Source organism: Microchirus variegatus (assembly GCF_963457635.1).
Source record: "Microchirus variegatus genome assembly, chromosome: 19".
In the NCBI taxonomy this organism is placed as follows: domain Eukaryota; kingdom Metazoa; phylum Chordata; class Actinopteri; order Pleuronectiformes; family Soleidae; genus Microchirus; species Microchirus variegatus.
The window spans coordinates 2,721,083-2,739,849 of NC_139820.1; the positions used below are offsets into that span (position 1 = coordinate 2,721,083).

At 42.3% G+C, this 18,767-nt stretch overlaps 2 protein-coding genes across 2 annotated transcripts; both read right to left on the reverse strand.

Annotated features, from left to right (window-relative positions):
* Window positions 1–438: 438 nt before the first annotated feature.
* LOC310940605 (3',5'-cyclic-AMP phosphodiesterase 4C-like) lies at window positions 439–10,789 on the reverse strand (the record flags this gene model as incomplete). Its single annotated transcript, XM_083905595.1, has 16 exons — window positions 439–1,239; window positions 1,352–1,534; window positions 1,636–1,758; window positions 2,562–2,716; window positions 2,805–2,904; window positions 3,603–3,767; window positions 3,887–3,985; window positions 4,673–4,830; window positions 4,928–5,021; window positions 5,763–5,925; window positions 6,680–6,750; window positions 6,879–6,918; window positions 7,017–7,199; window positions 7,308–7,435; window positions 8,809–8,943; window positions 10,748–10,789. The coding sequence occupies 16 exons, from the start codon at window positions 10,787–10,789 to the stop codon at window positions 439–441; spliced, it is 2,640 nt and encodes an 879-aa protein (XP_083761721.1).
* A 3,470-nt stretch (window positions 10,790–14,259) lies between these two features.
* On the reverse strand, window positions 14,260–18,767 carry LOC310940606 (hsp90 co-chaperone Cdc37-like; the record flags this gene model as incomplete). Its single annotated transcript, XM_083905596.1, has 8 exons — window positions 14,260–14,370; window positions 15,157–15,228; window positions 15,314–15,496; window positions 16,142–16,264; window positions 16,348–16,463; window positions 16,673–16,778; window positions 16,862–17,152; window positions 18,651–18,767. The coding sequence occupies 8 exons, from the start codon at window positions 18,765–18,767 to the stop codon at window positions 14,260–14,262; spliced, it is 1,119 nt and encodes a 372-aa protein (XP_083761722.1).

The following is an 18,767-nucleotide window of genomic DNA, read 5'->3' on the forward strand; positions in this document are numbered from 1 at the left end:
TTTTGTCGTAAATACAACAGGACAGACTACAATTTCCAGACTGTTTGGCTTTTTTTTTCTTCTTCTGACAAACAGAACATTCTTAAAACGGTGTGTGTGTGTGTGTGTGTGTGTGTGTGTGTTACAGAGACGATCCATGAAATCAGGAGTTTCTTGTTTCTTTTCTCAGGAGCTACAAAAGTTGATAAAAGTGTCCCCGTCGTCCCTCCCCTTGACCCTAGTTCATCCTGTGTGGCAGTGATGGATGTACAGATATTTTGGCAATGAAGACTCGTCTCGTCTGTCACTGTACCGACCTGTTTGTTCCCGGGAAGGCGTTTCGCTCTGGAGAGGTTTGTCTTTTCCTCGTCGTCACGTCGTCCTGCAACACCGTGGAAGCCTCTCCGGATGTCCGAGCCTCTCCTCACTGACCCTGTTATTTTGTGAGTTTACGTCCACCTAATTTTCCTCCTCTTCTTCCTCTACGTTCTCGTCTGTCTCTGCCTCGACTCCCTCCACCTCTCCTGACTCCTCTTCCTCTGCCTTCTCCTCATTCTCACCCTCCTCTTGTTCGCCAGTGTCCTCCGTCTCGTCCTCTATATCCACATCTACCTCACTTTCTTCTTCAGCTTCCTCCTCCACTTCCGGATCCTCCTCCTCTTTAGTGTCTCCGTCCTCCACTGAGTCCTTGTTTTCTTGATCTTCTTCTGCTTCTTCTTCTTCTCCATCCATTTCCTCTTCAGCTTCCTCTGCTTCCTCATTTTCTCCACCTTCCTCTTGTACTTCCTCCTCCTCCTCCTCCTCTTTAGTGTCTCCATCCTCCACCGGGTCCTTGTTTTCTTGATCTTCTGCTTCATCTTCATGCTCCTCACATGCCGTGTCCTCTTCTTCTGCCTCTCTTTCTCCACTCTCTTCTTCCTGGACTCCGTTCTCAGTGCCGTTGTGATTCTCCTCATCCTCTTCCTCCTCTATGTGGTTCTGTACCTCCTCCTCCTCCTCCTCCTCGTCCTCCTCGTCCTCGTCCTCCTCCTTCTGCACATGGTTGTGGTTGTTGTGCTCCAGGTCCTCCAGCGTGATCTCGAACTGGAAGCGGTCGTGCTGCAGGTGTCTGTCCGGCGGAGGCGAGGGAGACTGGGGCATGGTGTTCAGGTACCACTCCCTGTTCTCCTCCAGCGTGTCCAGCAGCTCCTGGGCGTCTGGGTGCACCAGGTCGGCCCACGTCTCCCACAGAGGGTGCACGATGTAGTCGATAAAACCCACCTATAGAGGAGGGGGAAAAAAATAAATAAATAAATACCCTGATGAGGCGTGAGATGGTGTTCCACATTTGTAAACAGTTCCCTAACTAACTAACTAACAAAGATGAGGTCACCTGGCTCTTCTCCACGGACGCCGTGTGTTTGTCGCACATGGCGCTGATCTCCATCCCTCGCTCGCGCTCTTTGTCGCCCTGCCGGAAGAACTCCTCCATGATCCTCTCCGTCCACTGTCGGTAGAGCGGCAGCGGCTTGGTGGGGTTGCTCAGGTCGGCGCAGTGCACCATGTTCCTCAACACCTACGCACACACACACACACACACACACACGCACGTCAACATGGGCGATATCACGATCCCCAGAGTGGAATCTAAACCCGAACTCTTATCGCAGCGTTTACCTGTATTCGCTCTGTGTAATTGTCGAGCAGCAGGACGCCGGAGCTCGTCACCTTCTTGGTCTCCACCATGGTCTTCAGGTCGGCCAGCAGCGTCATGTGTTTGGACATGTCTGTGGCCAACACCTGCACACACACACACACACACACACACACACACACACACACACACACACACACACACACACACACACACACACACACACACAGTTCACCGACAATGATCCAGGATGTCGTTTTCACCAGAAATACTTGAAGAAATAACAGTAAAAGCACTTTTGATGGCAGCGTTAGCGCTTTTGTTTTCTGCTAAAGGCAGAATTGTATTGCTAGAAACAAATGCTGTTGCTAATATTGTGCACTTTTTTTTGATTTTACGCACTTTAGGTTGCACCCGAGTCAAATATGACGAACACTCCGAGGCGTACGAAGCACAGGTACGACCAAAATACTTTTATTCTTCTTTTTAAAGTCACGTTGAGATGGTTTTAGCTGCTGTTATTTTGTTTTCTTTGAAGGTGCATTATGTAATAAATCTAAAGCAATCGGCCATAAAATCGTTCTAATATGTCACAGAGACTCAGGAATAATGTTCATATAACAAACTGAACTCACCAACAACAACAGTACAGACAAAATATTTGCATTAAAAAAATATATTTTGCAGACTGCAAATCAGTCAGTAGAGTCTCAGCTGCCGAGCAACCACGGGTTGCCAGTTACGTCAGAAAACAGAACCTAAAAGACCTCTGTATTTTTAATTTGAATGTAGTAACCGTTTTTGGCCGCATTCTTACATATGGCACCTTTAACTATAATAACCTTGGTTTATAGGTCACATGTTTTTTTTGTCGACCTATGTGTTGTTTTCTTGAGTCATGAGTCAAGTTACAAGTTACAGAAGTTTGTTTTGTTCTTCGTCGTCTCACCATATCGATGACGAGTTTGCGGAGGCTCTGCCGCTGCCTCTTGGTGAGGTTTTGGAAGATGTCACAGTTTTCCTGGTGCAGGAGCTTGAAGCCCACGGCGAGATGGTGGTTCTCCAGGACCGACTCGTCGTTGTACATGAGGGCCAACTCTGAGTCTGAGCAGAGAGAGAGAGAGAGATGAGGTGAGAGAAGCCTCCAGACATGTCTTCTTTCGTTCATTTATCTACGTGTTTCGAAGCTCACTGGTGTTGATGAGGAACTGATTGGAGACTCCGGGATGGTCCACGTCATGAATGGCTGCAGCGAACAGAGCCGCGAGGACCTCCAGGTCAGTGAAGACGGCCTGTAGTTCATGTAGGATGTGAAAATACACGGTTACAAGTATTATATAAGGCCATAAAGGGGATTGTGTTGTATTGTGGCCTTGCTAGGACCAAAAAAAATCACATAAACCAAAGAGTGAGGACATTTTGGCAAAGTCTTTACATCTTTAAAGGGATTTTTGGGGATTAATACCTGCTTTTAGGGTTAGAATTAGGTTTAGGCACTTAATCATGATGATTAAGGGTAACGGGCTAGGGTTAGGGTATGGGGCTAGGGTTAGGATAAGGGGCTAGATTTAGGGTAAGGGGCTAGGGAATGCATGATGTCTATGAGTGTCCTCAGTATGAATGCTGTGCTATACAAATGTGTGTGTACACGTTGGCCTACATCAAGAGCATGTGTAGGGTATGGGTTAGGGTAAGGAGCTAGGGTTAGGGTATGGAGCTAGGGTTAGGGTATGGAGCTAGGGTTAGGGTAAGATGCTAGGGAATGCATGATGTCTATGAGTGTCCTCAATATGAATGATGTGCTATACAAGTGTGTGTGTGTGTGTGTGTACTCGTTAGCCTACATCAAGAGAAGGTGTAGGGTAAGGGTTAGGGTATGGAGCTAGGGTTAGGGTAAGTGGATGGGGAATGTATGATGTCCATGAGTGTCCTCAATATGAATGCTATGCTATACAAACGTGTGTGTGTGTGTGTGTACACGTTAGCCTACATCAAGAGCAGGTGTGGAGAGCAGGACGTGCGTGGACTGGGTGACATCCGCCGCATGGAGGCTGTTGTGGTACGCGACGTTTCCATGGTAATGGTCCTCCAGGGTCATCACGTAAGTGACGAAGGCGTCGACGGGGATTCGAAATGTCTTCAACAGCTCTCGTTCCTGGCGAGGAGAGGGGACGAGGAGACGGGGAGAGGAGCCGCAGAGTCACAAACAAACACTCCACCAGGAGTACACCGTGTACATCAGCAGCACGCTCGAGGACAATCGTCCGTGTTTACCTGGAAGATGGCGTACATGACGCAGCTGAGGGGCCTGTTGTTGGAGAACTCTGCTACTCTGAATATGTTTAAGCTCCACTTGTCCAGATCCTCCAACTCCTGCTTCAGCAGCACAGACACGGTGAGGAAAAACATAGTGAAAAACAACCCCAACAAATGCTTATATACACTAACCCCTAACCCAACCCTAACCCTAACCCAAACTCTAAATCCAAATCCTTGGATTTAGAGTTTAGAGCAGCCATTCTCAACCTTGGGGTCCCGACCCCAATGGGGGGGTAACATTTTAACCGGCTCAACTACCAGCAATACGATGGGATGTAGCGACAATTGTCGGTCTATTACTCGCGTGAAAAGTTACCCTTTTGATGCTGCTGTATGTTTTTCAAAAAATCCAAAAGTGTAAATGCGACGGTGCATTGATCCGGCGTTGTTTCAGCACCGCGGACAGTGCTTTATCCATCATACCCATCATGCGTTCACACCGGTGTGTGTGTGTGTGGATGGCGGGGGGGTGGGGTCGCGGACAGCCGTGCATGTTAAATTTGGGGTCGCGACTCAAAAAGGTTGAGAACCTCTGGTTTAGAGGATGGGTTACAGGACCAAGTGAAGTTTGAACTTTACAAATGTCACTAATTCATTGAAGAAAGCATCAAAATCTACGTAAACACCGCTTAGAATAAATCTGTTTACTGGGTGAGACTCAAATCATCAGCTGAGCTCAGAGATTGTGTAACACATTTTCCTCTGTGACAAACACAGAAAACTCCAGACGGACGACGAGACCTTGGCGAGCTCGTCCTCGTGCTCTGTGTTGACGCCAAAGCGAGGCATGGAAGCGCTGGAGAGGCTGGAGCTGTGAGACAGTTTCCTCACGCCGCTGATGTGACTCATCGGTTTGTCTTTCAGGGTCGGAGACGGGATTTCCACCTCGTTCTGCTTGTCTGCGGATGGCGGCGGTGGACACACGGGGAGAATGTGTTGACTTTTGCTTGGCCATAAACGTCAGATTATGGTGATGTCTGCTCTGGTTTCACTCACCCATGAAGGTGCTGGAGATGTATTCAGACACCTGGTTACCAGAGCGACTCATTTCTGAGAGGTGGGAGAGCTCTCTGTTCAGCATTCTCTTAAACTGAGGCACAAAGATAACAAACACAGGAGAAACAGGTCAGTGCCTTAAGATCCTTATTGTAATGTCCAGGATTCTTTTGATTCCTGATGTTTCACAGCTCAACGATGACTTTGTCATAGATGAACATGAGTGTATTGTATCAATATGTATGTAACTATACATGGGTTAGGGTTAGGGTTAGGGTTAATTAAATACACAAACAATAAGCAGGAGGTGGAAATAGTACTGAAATATTTTATGTTCTAAGTGAAAGTACCACTATATTGAGTACCAAAATATTACTGAAGTACAAGTAAAAGTACTGGTCTAAAATATACTTGAGTTAAAGTAAAAAAAATTAAAGTTTTAAAAGTGTGCTGCCAATAACTACTGACACATAAAAATGCAGCTTGTAAAACTACATTCAGTATGTAGTAATTGTTATGTATACACATTTAATTAATTAATTAATTAATTAATTAATTAATTAATTAAATAAATAATTTATTAAATAAATAAATGATTTATTAAATAAATAATTTATTATATAAATAATTAATTAAATAAATAAATAAATAAATAAATAAATAAATAATTAATTAATTAATTAATAAATAAATAAATAATTAATTCATTAAATAAATAATTCATTAAATAGTTAATTATTTTCATACATAATTAAATAAATAATAAATATACATTTAAACATTAGGGAGACTTTTTTTAATTACTATGCGCCTGATGAGTGATTAGCTCGCGTACCTTGTTGGAGGCCATTTCACTGACAGAGCGGTGCGTCTGAATGGTCTCCAGCTGGTCCAGACACCAGTCCAGCTCCTCCAGAGTGTCCAGAGCGAGCTGCTGGTACTGCTGCTCCGACAGCGTCGCCCTGGGACTGAGGCAAACTCCGCCCACAGGAGACCTCCTGAAAACACCAGGGATTACTATACTTTACTATCTTACCTACTACGTTATTATTCTTCCACACTTTTTCGACCCGTAACGATGTCACGACGCATTCATTTTCCGAAATATTCAATATTTTCCAAATGATTCATTTTTTTTCCGCAGATTTTTTTACCCCCCATAGAAATGAACGAAGACATATTTTAAGACAACATTTTCATGCATCTTTCAACTCCTGCTCACTCGTTCATACTTTCACGTAGAAACACCATTCAAATTGCGAATTGTTCACAAACTTTTCACCATTATTCGGTGTATTTAATATTCTCGCGACCATTCATACATTTCACGCAATCTCAGTTTAAGTTTCATCAAGTTTTTGGGACTTTAAAAAAACAAAACAATGAAAACTAATTAAAACTCACTAATTTTACAAAAAAGTCAAAACGCAATAAAAACTAAAACTAATACACAACTCCTTATATTATTAAATATAAATGCACTTCATATGAACCTATTAGGATTATGTATGAAATTAATCATTACAGTTTTCGTTTTTTAGATTTTTTTTTTAACTATTATTTTGATTTTTTTGTCTATTTCAACTTCAGTCTTCGTTATTTCGTCAGTTTTCGTTCACAAATTTGAAAATAAATGAAAAAAGTGATGGATTTAAGGCCTCAGGTGATTGGTTAAATCTGAACTAACTCTTTTAAATGTAGGATGGCGCACATGAGTGAACCGTTCAAGGACATGAACAGCTGGTTACTGACTTGACCGTTGGCGCGGAGACGTTGGCGAGGACGGTGAAGTTGCTCCGTACTGATCGCAGACTGGCCAGTACCTGTATCAACACACGGTGAGATTGTACATCAGAATGTACACAGTGTACCATCACCCAAGTGTACCAAAGTACTTATTCCAACACTACTTTGGCCCACAAATGGGTCATTTTTAAGCTAACTGACTCACCTGAGCGAAAGGCGTGACAATAAAGTCCTCTGCTGTGTGTCTGAGACGAGAAGGGTCGGGAAGGAGAGCAGCGTTTTTAAGTATAAAAGTAGATACAGTATGTGAAAAATAAATTCAGCCCAATGGTTTCTTCCTCACCCTTCGCTGGCAAGGGAGGAGTTCCGCGACACGGTCTTGGGCGACATGTCGTAGTCCGAGTCGGAGCGGTACAGGAAGGACTCTCGTCTCTGGCCCTGGGGGAAGGAAGTGTGCAGCGTGAGGCCTGGACTCTGAGAGCCCAGAGGGCTGTGACCTGGCGACACGCCGTTTTCTGCTTCATAACTGCAGCGAAAAAGTGGAGAAAGAAGGAGGACGAGGTGAGTTCATCAGAAACAAACAAACAAACAAACAAACAAACAAACCAGTTTGAATCGTAAAAAAGTGTTAAACCTGTCTGCGTCTGCTTGTGTGATGGAGATGCGCGGCGGGATCCGGAGAGGGAGGGTGGTGGGACGCGACGCGTTGCCCCGGATCTCCGGTGAACGGGTGCGGTCTCGTGGGCGGAGCCAACACGGCACCTGGACGTTTGGATCAAAAACAAAGAGTTCACACAGACTGATCCGCGGCCCGAACCTCGTCCACACGGGCACCACTGAAGTATACGAACGTTGTACGAAATCTCCCTCGCGCGATCTCATTGGCTGAATCAGCCCCGTTAAAGAAACACACTCCCTCTACACGACCCCCTTATTGCTCAAATCCGATCCCTCGCTGAAACCACGCCCCTCCAATAGAAACTTCCCAGGTGCCCCAATCTGGATCTGGTTTACTTGGAGACAGGGGCGATTCTAGAGTCTGCAGGGGCCCTAAGCAAAAATTCCCAGGGGGCCCTTCCTTCCAACCAGTGTTCATCACCATTATGTTATAAGTAATCTGAACAATGTATGAGTTCAAAATATTATTTTTTTCGAAAGGAATTACATAACATGGAAAAACCTTGTAAATAAGAAGTATGTGAAAATATAAAACTATATAAACTTAGTAAAAAAAGATTACATTACACTGTTAAGAACCCACATTATAAAACAATATAAATATATAGAACAATAAAATACTGTAAATAGCTTTTAAGAAACTATATAAACTTAGTAAAAAAGATATGCATTACACTGTAAATAATCCTCTTCATTTTCCAACTTGCAGAACGATAACTTCACACAGGTTAAAGTGAGGTGGGGCCCCTTTAGGGGGGGTTTCCTACTGAGATGTCATTGCAAATCGCCCATTGTTTTTTGTTTTTTTGTCACTGCACATTTCAGTAAAAACAGCCCTCAGGCCCCGAGTGTCGGGGGGGCCCCTATCAGCTCGGGGCCCCAAGCAGTTGCCTGCCTTGCCTGTTCACAAGCTGCGCCCCTGCTTGAAGAGGTTCTTTTGGAAGCAAGCAACAAGAAGTATTTGGTGAGTAATTCTATTATTATTATTATTATTATTATTTAAAGCTCCAGTGAGTTACATCTGTCGCCCAAAACATTTGAGTCACTAACCTGTGATTTAGAGATCAACTTTATTTACTTAATGTGACTTTCAGGTCACATGGGGTGGTAGTACACTCTTAGAAATAAGGGTTCCAAAAGGGTTCTTCTAGAAGGGCTGAGGTTCTACCTGGAGCCATTTGCTTCTGAAAAACCCTTTCCCAAAGAAAGGGCTTTTCAAGGGTTCTTGGTAACACTAATGGTTCCAGTAAGAACCATTTTGATCCAGAGAACCCTTTAAAACCCCTTTCCCTGAATAAAGGGTTTTAAAAGGGCTCTTGGTGGAACCCTCCAAAAGGGTTCCAGGTTCTACCTGCAAGACAAGCCGAAGAACCTTACATGGTTCTACTTAGCACTTTTATCTCTAAGAGCGTAGTATACAGAAAACCAAAGGGAAAGGCTCGTCTTAGCCCTAATACCTGGAGACTCGGCGAGAGTCGCCTGCTCCGCCCTCTGCGCAGCTCGGCCCCCAGAGTGGCCCCGGACGTGTAGGATCGGCTGCAGCGAGACGACTCCGCCTTCTCCTCGGCACCCGTTATATCTGCGTCGTTTCCCTGTGAGTAAGAGGAAGGAGGAAGAGCAAGGGCAGATGAGGACAACACACACACCAATGTCTTTGTGTTGTTGTTAGGATGAGATGTAAGGACTCATACGGCTGTCATTTTTTGGCACAGTTTAAATATAGACGGGAAACGAAAACACCAAGTATTATCATTATGTGTGTGTGTGTGTGTGTGTGTGTCTGGGACGAGGCCTCCACAGACTGAGCTCTTGGAGGCTGATCTGCACTGCAGCACCGTAGCAACAAAAACACTAGGGGAATGGCAGCAGTTGCTAGGCAACAGCGCCCGTGTTGCTTCCATGCTGCGTTTCCACGTCGTCCGGGCCCAGATGTGGAGAGGTGCTCACACACACACACACACACACACATGGGCACACACTCGACAAAATCAATAACAGAGCACTTGCATAATGCCCGGTGTTATGTCCTTCAACCGAGACGTTAGCTTTACAGGGGAAACGGCTCGTTGTTTACACAGACAAACTGTCCTCTCTGACTCCTGATTGTCTTCACTGATATTGGTCGAGAAACATATGGGAGGAGCTTAGATGGTGTAGTAGACGCTTGCATGTTTGTGGTGGCTTGGTGATCCACGACTGTCAAAGTTGTGTAATATGTGCATCTATCACATCGAGAGACTAGCGCAGCCGGGGGGAATCGAACCCACAACAACAACAACAACAACAACAACAAGTTGAAAAACAGCTGTACCGCTGATCCACCGTGATGACTGTAGTCTTGACATAATTTATTACTGTATGTGCCCGTGTGTGTTTTGCCCAAGGACACATCGGCACAAAGACTAGCAGAGCCGGGAACTGAACCCACAACCTTTAAGTTGTTTTTACATATTTCTTAGACCTCCTTTAACGCCTAAAACAAATACATATGTATATGTGTGTATATATGTATGTGTGTATATTGTTGTGTATATATGTATGTATGTGTATATATGTATGTATGTGTATATATGTATGTATGTGTATATGTATATATATCTATATCTATGTATGTATGTATATATATGTATGTATATATGTATGTGTATATTTGTATGTATATATGTATGTATGTATATATATGTGTATATATGTATGTATGTATGTATATATATGTGTATATATATATTTGTATATATATGTATGTATGTATGTGTATATTTGTATGTATATATGTATGTATATATGTGTATATATGTATGTATATATGTATGTATGTATATATGTGTATATATGTATGTATGTGTATATATGTATATATGTATGTATATATATGTATGTATATTTGTATGTATGTATGTGTATATATGTATGTATGTATATATAATATATATACATACATACATATATACACATATATATACATTCATACATATATATATATATACAAATATATATATACACATATATATTATATATGTGTATATATATATATGTATGTATGTATGTGTATATTTGTATGTATATATGTATATATATTCGTATATATGTGTGTATATATGTATGTATGTATATATGTGTATATATGTATGTATGTATGTATATACGTGTATATATGTATGTATGTATGTATATACGTGTATATATGTATGTATGTATGTATATACGTGTATATATGTATGTATGTATGTATATACGTGTATATATGTATGTATGTATGTATATACGTGTATATATGTATGTATGTATGTATATATACGTGTATATATGTATGTATATATGTGTATATATGTATGTATAATTATACATTTTTATGTAATATATATATATATTTATGTGTATAACCTATAGCCTCACCTCTTCTCCAGTCACCGACAGCACGCTGCGGCTCTTCTTCATTCTGATTGGCTCGTTCTGGGCCCCGGGGCGGAGCGTTCCCGAACCCAGGCAGCAGAGCAGGTGGAGAGCCAGGACCGGAGAGGTCAGAGGTCACGGCGAGGTCGAAACCGAGGTCAGACCGGGTCACAGCCGGCCCCCCATTGGAACCGAGTCCCCCGTCCTCCTGCTCAGACGCTCGGAAACGCTGTAGAACCACAAAGGTGCATCTGTGTGTCCCTCAGAGTCGTCTCCACGTCCACGTCCACGTCCACGTCCAGGGTGAGTTTGCTCTGATCCGTGTGTGTTTGTGTGTTTTTAAAGAGCCAAAGGCGCAAAGTCAAGGGTACAAAAGTGGCGTCTCATTCCGTGTTTTTGCGACGGCTACAAGAGTCCGAGCGTCCGCATCGTCGTCTCCTCTTGGCCCCGAAACAAAGCCGGTCCGTTACGTCGCAGCTGGACAAAACCTTTTCACATGTTTCCTAAAACCATCATCCGACCCGGCGTGACGTTCACATGACGTTTCCTCCTTCCTGTGAACCTGATCCCACATGAATGTGACGTCCCGGCGATGGCGGCGGAACCAAAATCCAGGATTTGTTGTCGCGGGAATTTAAAGAGTCTCCTCACTGGTGTGGATTCGCTTCAACAGAAAACAGAAATGACGAGTTAGTGCAACCAAACATTTACTGACCTGCTTTAATTGCTATTGCTTCATGCAGTTTACTTGGAGACATAAACCCATGGCCTCGCAGGAACCTGTGCCTTCACTTTAGCTAATTCTGTGCTAATTCTAAGCTAATTCTGAGCAGATACGGCGACACCAACGCTCCCTGATGTTATATAATTACTCCGAGCGGTCTGAGCTGACCTGATTCTGTCGTACAGGACGCCGTTCAGCGTTTTTTTGACTGAGCTGAAGTCGCATTGTGGTGGTGGACACCACTCTTTTTTGGGGGGTTTTTTTGGCCAGAGTCACCAATAACACACACACACACACACTGTGTGAAAGGACTTCCACGCCTGGCGTCTCTGTGCATCAAGAAATCAACAAATCCGTAGTGACACAGTGACACACATATATGACAATGACATGATTAAACACACACACACACACACACACACACATTATGGCGGCCACCAGTAACCAGTGAATAAAAGGAAAAGCAGCAATGCATCAATATGCAGCTCAGCTTTGCTTTTCACACACACACACACACACGCAAACAAAAAAACACACTGTGCATGTGAGGACTTCCTTGCCACCATGTCAGTCTGCAGCAGACAACACACACAGACACGCACAAACACACACACACAGAGTGTGAGCGCGTCAGAATAAAAACACACTCACCTTTCGCTCGCCTCAAGATCAATGGCAAAGATGGGCAGGGCCTCGTCTCCATCTCCTGCTGCTGTCTGTGTGTGTGTGTGTGTGTGCGCGTGTGTGTGTGCGTGCGTGTGTGTGTTTGTCACCGCCACAGAATAGAGAGGAGAGTGAGAAAGGAAGGAAGGAAGGAGGACACACACAGAGAGACGGAGGGAGAAGAGAATATTTGGCGTCTTCATGAATATCCGCGGCTTCACCAGCAGCAGCAGCAGCAGCAGCACATCCCTCCCTCCCTGACTCTCCTCTCCTCTCCCTCTCCCCTGCCACAGTGGTCTCCCCCAGCCACCCACCACCACCACCTCCTCAGCCTCTGTGGAGAACCCCATCTACCCTCCCCATCCTCCTCCTCCTCCTCCTCCTCCTCCTCCTCCTCCTCCTCCTCCTCCTCCTCCTGCACAGAAGCACAGTGTGTCCATTAATCCCATACAACAGCCTCCGCTCCTCCTCTTCTCCCTCGGTAGCCCTGCCTATTTTTTTTTTTTTTTCAATCATGATTATTTTTTTTATTATTTTGTTGTTGTTTTTTCCTCTCTCGGTGGCAGCCATCGTTTCTCTCCACCACACACACACACACACACACACACACACACACACACACACTCTCACAGAGTCCAGGTTTATTTTAAAACACACACACAATAAGGATTCTTGTTCACTCACTGTCATAGATAAAGACAGAATAGATCAGATTAGAGGTCCAGAGTATGGGTTTCACATCAGATTTTTCCAGAAAATATAAGCAGTGTTAAGAATTTCATAAAATTCACTCTATTTAAGACTGTTATAAGTCTTGTGGTATGACTTTTTTTTCAAATTTAGCAAAAATTTGCTTTTTTTGGCAAATTTTGGACGACATACGCGATACAACTTTGACTTTTTTTGACAAGTTTTGGGATTTTTTTTTTTTTTACTTTTTTAAAAAAATATATTTTTTACCTTTTTTTGACAAATTTTGGACAACAAACCGTGGTATGACTTTTTTTTCAAAATTTGGAAAAACATTTTTTTGACAAATTTTGGAAATTTTTTTTTTTACCTTTTTTTAACAAATTTTGGACAATAAACCGTAGTATGACTTTTTTTTCAAAATTTGGAAAAAACATTTTTTGACAAATTTCGGATTTTTTTTTTTAGCTTTTTTGACAAATTTTGGACGACATACCGTGGTATTACTTTTTTTTTCAAATTTTGGACAAATTTTTTTTTGACTTTTTTTTTTTTAAATTTTGGACGACATACCACGGTATGACTGTTTTTTTTAGCCTTATAAGTCTTTTTATAAGCCAAAATGTGACACATTATATATGTATATATGTATGTATATATGTATGTATATATAGGAGTGTAAATCAAGTGTAAATCAAAAGACACCAATCAATTATGGAAGGAAAAATGTCTGATTAGTTTATTGAGCGAGAACTTATTTTATTTCTGTTATTTCTCACTTTAAATGGAACACACAGTCCTGTACATTTGGACATTTGACAGATGCCGGCAGGTTAATTAGTGTCTGAAATCATTATGTGGAAGCCTAATCAATACAAAGCTGTATTGGCTCTGAGATTAGCATTGAACTGCGTTTGAACACGTTTGTTTTTCTCTCTGATCCCAGATTTCAGAGGCTGATCCCAGTATAATCTGTTGGTGAATGATGTCAAACATCGGTGTTTCCTATTGTACATTTTCATGTTCTGCAGTCAGAGTGCACTCCTCTAGTCTTAACCGCATGTGTCCAGAAGATGGCGCTGTTGTCCACGGTAAAGAGGAGAGTTTGTGAGACATTTAAGAAGACAAACATTATCTCACTTTTATGGCACCACTCAGTCGATGATTTAAGACTCAGCTGACTCTGCGTGATCACTTCCTTGACGGTTTAACATCACAGTGACACGTTTAACATTAACAGGCATTTATAAATAGATATGTAGTCAAAAAAAATCTACGTAGATTTAGATGAGATATTTAAGTAAAAATCAAACGGGATTCAATCCTGAGAGTGACTCACTTCCTGTGTGCTTTAAAAAGAACAACACAGCAAGTAGAATCAGAATTGTGTGTGAAGTCATGCACAACAGTTTAAACTTTTTTCCTCTTTTATCCATTTTCAGTCTTCACCCCCACTCTCTTCATCATCATCCTCATCATCATCACCCTCTCCTGAGTCTGGTACCCACAGTCCAGAGTCGATGCACCTCTTCAGGTGGTATTTTCCTTCCTGCAGAGACAAACACAATGGCACCAGTTCCAGGCAGAATTAAGGTACAGGTGAAGGCTTAAAATGTTGACATTTTTTTTTTTCAAATTTTGGACAACATTTTTTTTGACTTTTTTGGACACATTTTGTGGTATGACTTTTTTTTTTAATTTTGGCAATTTTTTTTGTACTTTTTTTTATTTACAAATTTTGGACGACATACCACGGTATGGCTTTTTTTTTTTTTTTAAATGATTTTTTTTAAACTTTTATTTTGATTTTGGACGACATACCGGGGTATGACTTTTTTTTAAAAAATTTTGGACAAAACAATTTTTTGACTTTTTTTTTCAAATTTTGGACAGATTTATTTTTTACTTTTGGACAAATTTTGGACGACATACCGTGGTATGGCTTTTTTTTTTTTTTTTAAGTAGCATTTTTTAAAAACTTTTTAAAAAAACATTTTGGACAATTTTGGACAACATACTGCAGTATGCCTTTTTATAAAATTTTGGAAAAAAAAATTTGGACAACATAGCGCGGTACAATTTTTTTTTTTTTAACTTTTATTTAAATTTTGGACGACATACCGCGATATGCCTTTTTTTTAGCCAAAATGTGACGCAATATGTGTATATATATGTACATATGTATGTATTTATATATAGGAGTGTCAATCAAGTGTAAATCAAAAGCCATGACACATGGAACACAATGACACCAGTTTCAGGCAGAATGGAGGTAAAGGTGAAGGTTTAGGGTTGATTGAACTCATATTTCAGATCCACACACACACACATTTACCTGAGGGTGGAGTTTGTCCATGGACTCCTGCAGCATCTGGATGTTCTTCTCGTCAAAGCTCCTCTGCATTTCCTGTCAAAACAAACACACGTTTGCGTAACGGTCACCGATGTTTAAGATGAACCGCATCGTCTGCTCGTCTTGTTGGCGTCTTTACCTCCGGCAGTGACTCGTAGACCTCGACAGGGTCCAGACCTCCAGGGCCCAGTCTCTGCTGCTGCTCCTCCTCCTCCTCCTCCTTCATGGAGCTCTCCATGCGAGTCCGTGCACAGCTGCGGATCCTAGCCTTCAGCAGCTCCAGCTCATGGTCAAATGCGTCGAGGTATGGCTTATCTGCAGTCTGACAGTAGATGGTTGTGTATTTATGATTAAAAAAAACCATACAAAATTAACTTTCCAAATTTCCAAAAAAAAAATCTCAAAATTTCAAAAAAAAAATTTTTCTCAAAATTTCAGAAAAATGTTTTTTCTCAAAATTTCAAAAAGATAAATTTTCTCAAAATTTAAAAAAAAAAATCTCAAAATTTCAAATGTGTTATATTAATTGAAAAAGTGAGTTTCCTTAAAAATTAAGGACTTTTTAGAAAAAAAAATGTTCTTTCTCAAAATTGTATTTTTTGTCTCAAAATTGTATTTTTTGTCTTAAAATTGTATTTTTTTTTCTCAAAATTTGAATTTCTTTCTCAAAATGTGTTATTCATTGAAAAAACGCCATTAGCAAACACAATGTACCATTAGAACACTGGAAATGGGCCTCTATACACCTATGTACATATTCCATTAAAAATCACGACGTTTGCAGCTAGAATAGTCGTTTACCACATTAACAATGTATAGAGTGTATTTATGATTCATTTCATGTTATATTCATTGAAAAAAAGGTGCTTTTCCTTCAAAATTGACAGCGTTAACTCGTCTGGAGATGATCCAGTAGACCACGTTTAAGAGGAGGTTAAAGGAGTAGAAAAGAGACGGACAGACAGACCTTCATCTTTGAGAAGAACTGCCTGAAGCAGCCTCTGGGGTCAACCTTCAGCGTCCGAGCCAAATCCAGGACGAACTGCATGACGATGGCCTGGTGGGCCACCTGCTCCATCAGTGCGTGTCTCTGCAGGGGTGCAGTATTTAAAAGAAGAAGAAACTCCTACCTGGTTGAATTATGTAACACGTGCGGCAGATCCACGCGCTCACCTCATCGATCTCAGAGTCAACGCAGGTGGCGACCAGACAGTTGGCCGTCTCTTCGCGCACCAGGTGCGGGTTGTCCGACAGGTACTTCTGACTGTCGTCCCAGTGTCGCAGCGTACCTGGTGCAAAGACGACAAACAAATCCGACCTTTAGCGGGAACTTGTTTTCAACTAGGGTTGCCAGATATTTCCAGAAATGTTCCATACTCAATTGTTGAACAAGGCTGGGTGCATCTGAAAGAGGTGGACAATGCGGGGGGTGGTGGGGTGAGGAGAAGGAAGGAAGGAAAATAATTGTTATGTGGATTTATCAAGAGATGAAGCGTACCAAAGTGTTTGATTTCCTTTGCATACAAGTCCACAAAGGTCTTGTCCTTGTCCACCGTTTCCTCGTCCGTTTCCTCCATTTTTTCAGGTTTTATGTTGAGTATGCTCTAAAAATGAGGCAAAAAAATGGTCAACCAGGAATCTGGAACTCCATTTTTAACAATCTGTGTTCTTTAGCACATGCACTTACCTTGCTGAATCCTTCTTTGTTGATAGTATCGACGTTCCACGGAAGCTTCTTTCTATCTCGCTGGTGCTCCTTAATCATGTTCTTGAACGTCTTTTCGTCCCTCTTCAGTTCAGTCAACTTGGCCCGGACCTCCTTCAGCTCAGCCTCTCTCTCCACGTCGCCATCCTCGCCTCCTTCTTCTAGCTCCCTTAGATGTCCCTGGGCGTCCTCTAAAGACTTCTTGCACTCGGCGAAATTGTTGTCCAGGTCCTCCCCTCTCTTCTGGAGATGGGCCATTCTCTCCAGCCTGGCCTGAGGTGAACCAGAGTGGACACTGAAGGTAAGGAGAAGGTGCAAAACACTGTGGGAGAGTGCTGTCATGGATTGATTACTCATGTCTGATTACATTCAAAGTCACAGTGAGGGCATGAATGGCTCTTATCTAGCAGCGATGACACACCACGGTGTTCCAAATAAGCCAGCCGGTGATCTCATCTGGACTTTCCCATAATCGAAAGATTAATGTTTTGTTTTTCACAGATTTCCAATTTAGGGGAAACGTAGGAATGAAAACGGACGAGAAGAACCAAAAGGGGAAGCTGGAGGTTTCAGGTCAGTCAAAGATGACCGAGTTAAGTCATGTGACTTCAGATCGCTCACAACTTAAGCTGATTAGCCCGTTTCAGAGCCTGTGAACCGTCAGAGAACGTTCTCTAAAGGTTGGATAAAGGTGATAAAAGTGGCAACGGGAACATTCTGGGGATGTTTTAGAGAACGTTCTCCAAAGGTTCTAGGACGGTTGTAGAAAAGTAACTTTAGGAGAACGTTCTGGGGACCTTTTAGAGAACATTCTCCAAAGGTTCAATGAAGGTTATGACAAATAAACATTAGGAGAACGTTCTGGGGACCTTTTAGGGAACATTCTCCAAAGGTTCTATGAAAATTGCGGCAAATTAACATTAGGGGAACCATCTAGGAATCTTAAGAGAACATTCTTTAAAGATTATAAGACGGTTGTGACAAATTAACATTAGGGGAACCTTCTGGTTAGGGGAATGTTCTGGTAATATTTAGAGGACGTTCTTTAAAGGTTCTATGAATGTTGTATTAGGGGAACGTTCTGGGAACTTTCTCTACAATGTTCTCTAAAGGTTTTCTAAACGTTCTGTGGACCTTTAGAGATTGTTCTCCAAAGGTTCTACGAAGGTTGTGACAAATTAACATTCGGGGAACGGTCTGGGAATATTTAGAGAATGTTCTTTAATGGTTCTATGAAGGTTGTAGACAAATAACATGAGCGGAACGTTTTGGAGACCCTTAGAGAACGTTCTCGAAAGGTTCTATGGAGGTTGAAGAAAAGTAACATTAGGGGAACGTTCTGGGAACCTTTAGAGAATGTTCTCTAAAGATTGGATAAAGGTTGTACAAAAGTGGTTACGGGAACGTTCGGTGGACCTTTAGAGATTGTTCTCCAAAGGTTCTACAAAGGTTGTGACAAATTAACATTAGGGGAACAGTCTGGGAATATTTAGAGAATGTTCTTTAAAAGGTTCTATGAAGGTTGTAGAAAAGTAACATGAGCGGAACGAAGAAAGGGAACACTAGGGGAACTTTCTAGGAACCTTCGTTATCTAAAGGTTGCATGAAGGTTGTGACAAGGTAACGTTCTGGCAACCAAAAACTAACGTTAGGGGAACGTTAGGAAGGTAGGCCTTCAGGGGTTATCTGGGGTAGTCACCAACACTTTTAGCCACTTCTACAGGTAAAAAAACTAACCGGATATGGAACTACTACACATGTCAGCGCTGACCCGGTGTCTCATTCTGAACAGACTCGGCGTGTCCACGAACGGACAAGTCACGTCCTCGTCGTCCGACACGTCAATGTGGTCCCATGCGCTGTAGTCGATGCCCGCGCCGCTGCTCAT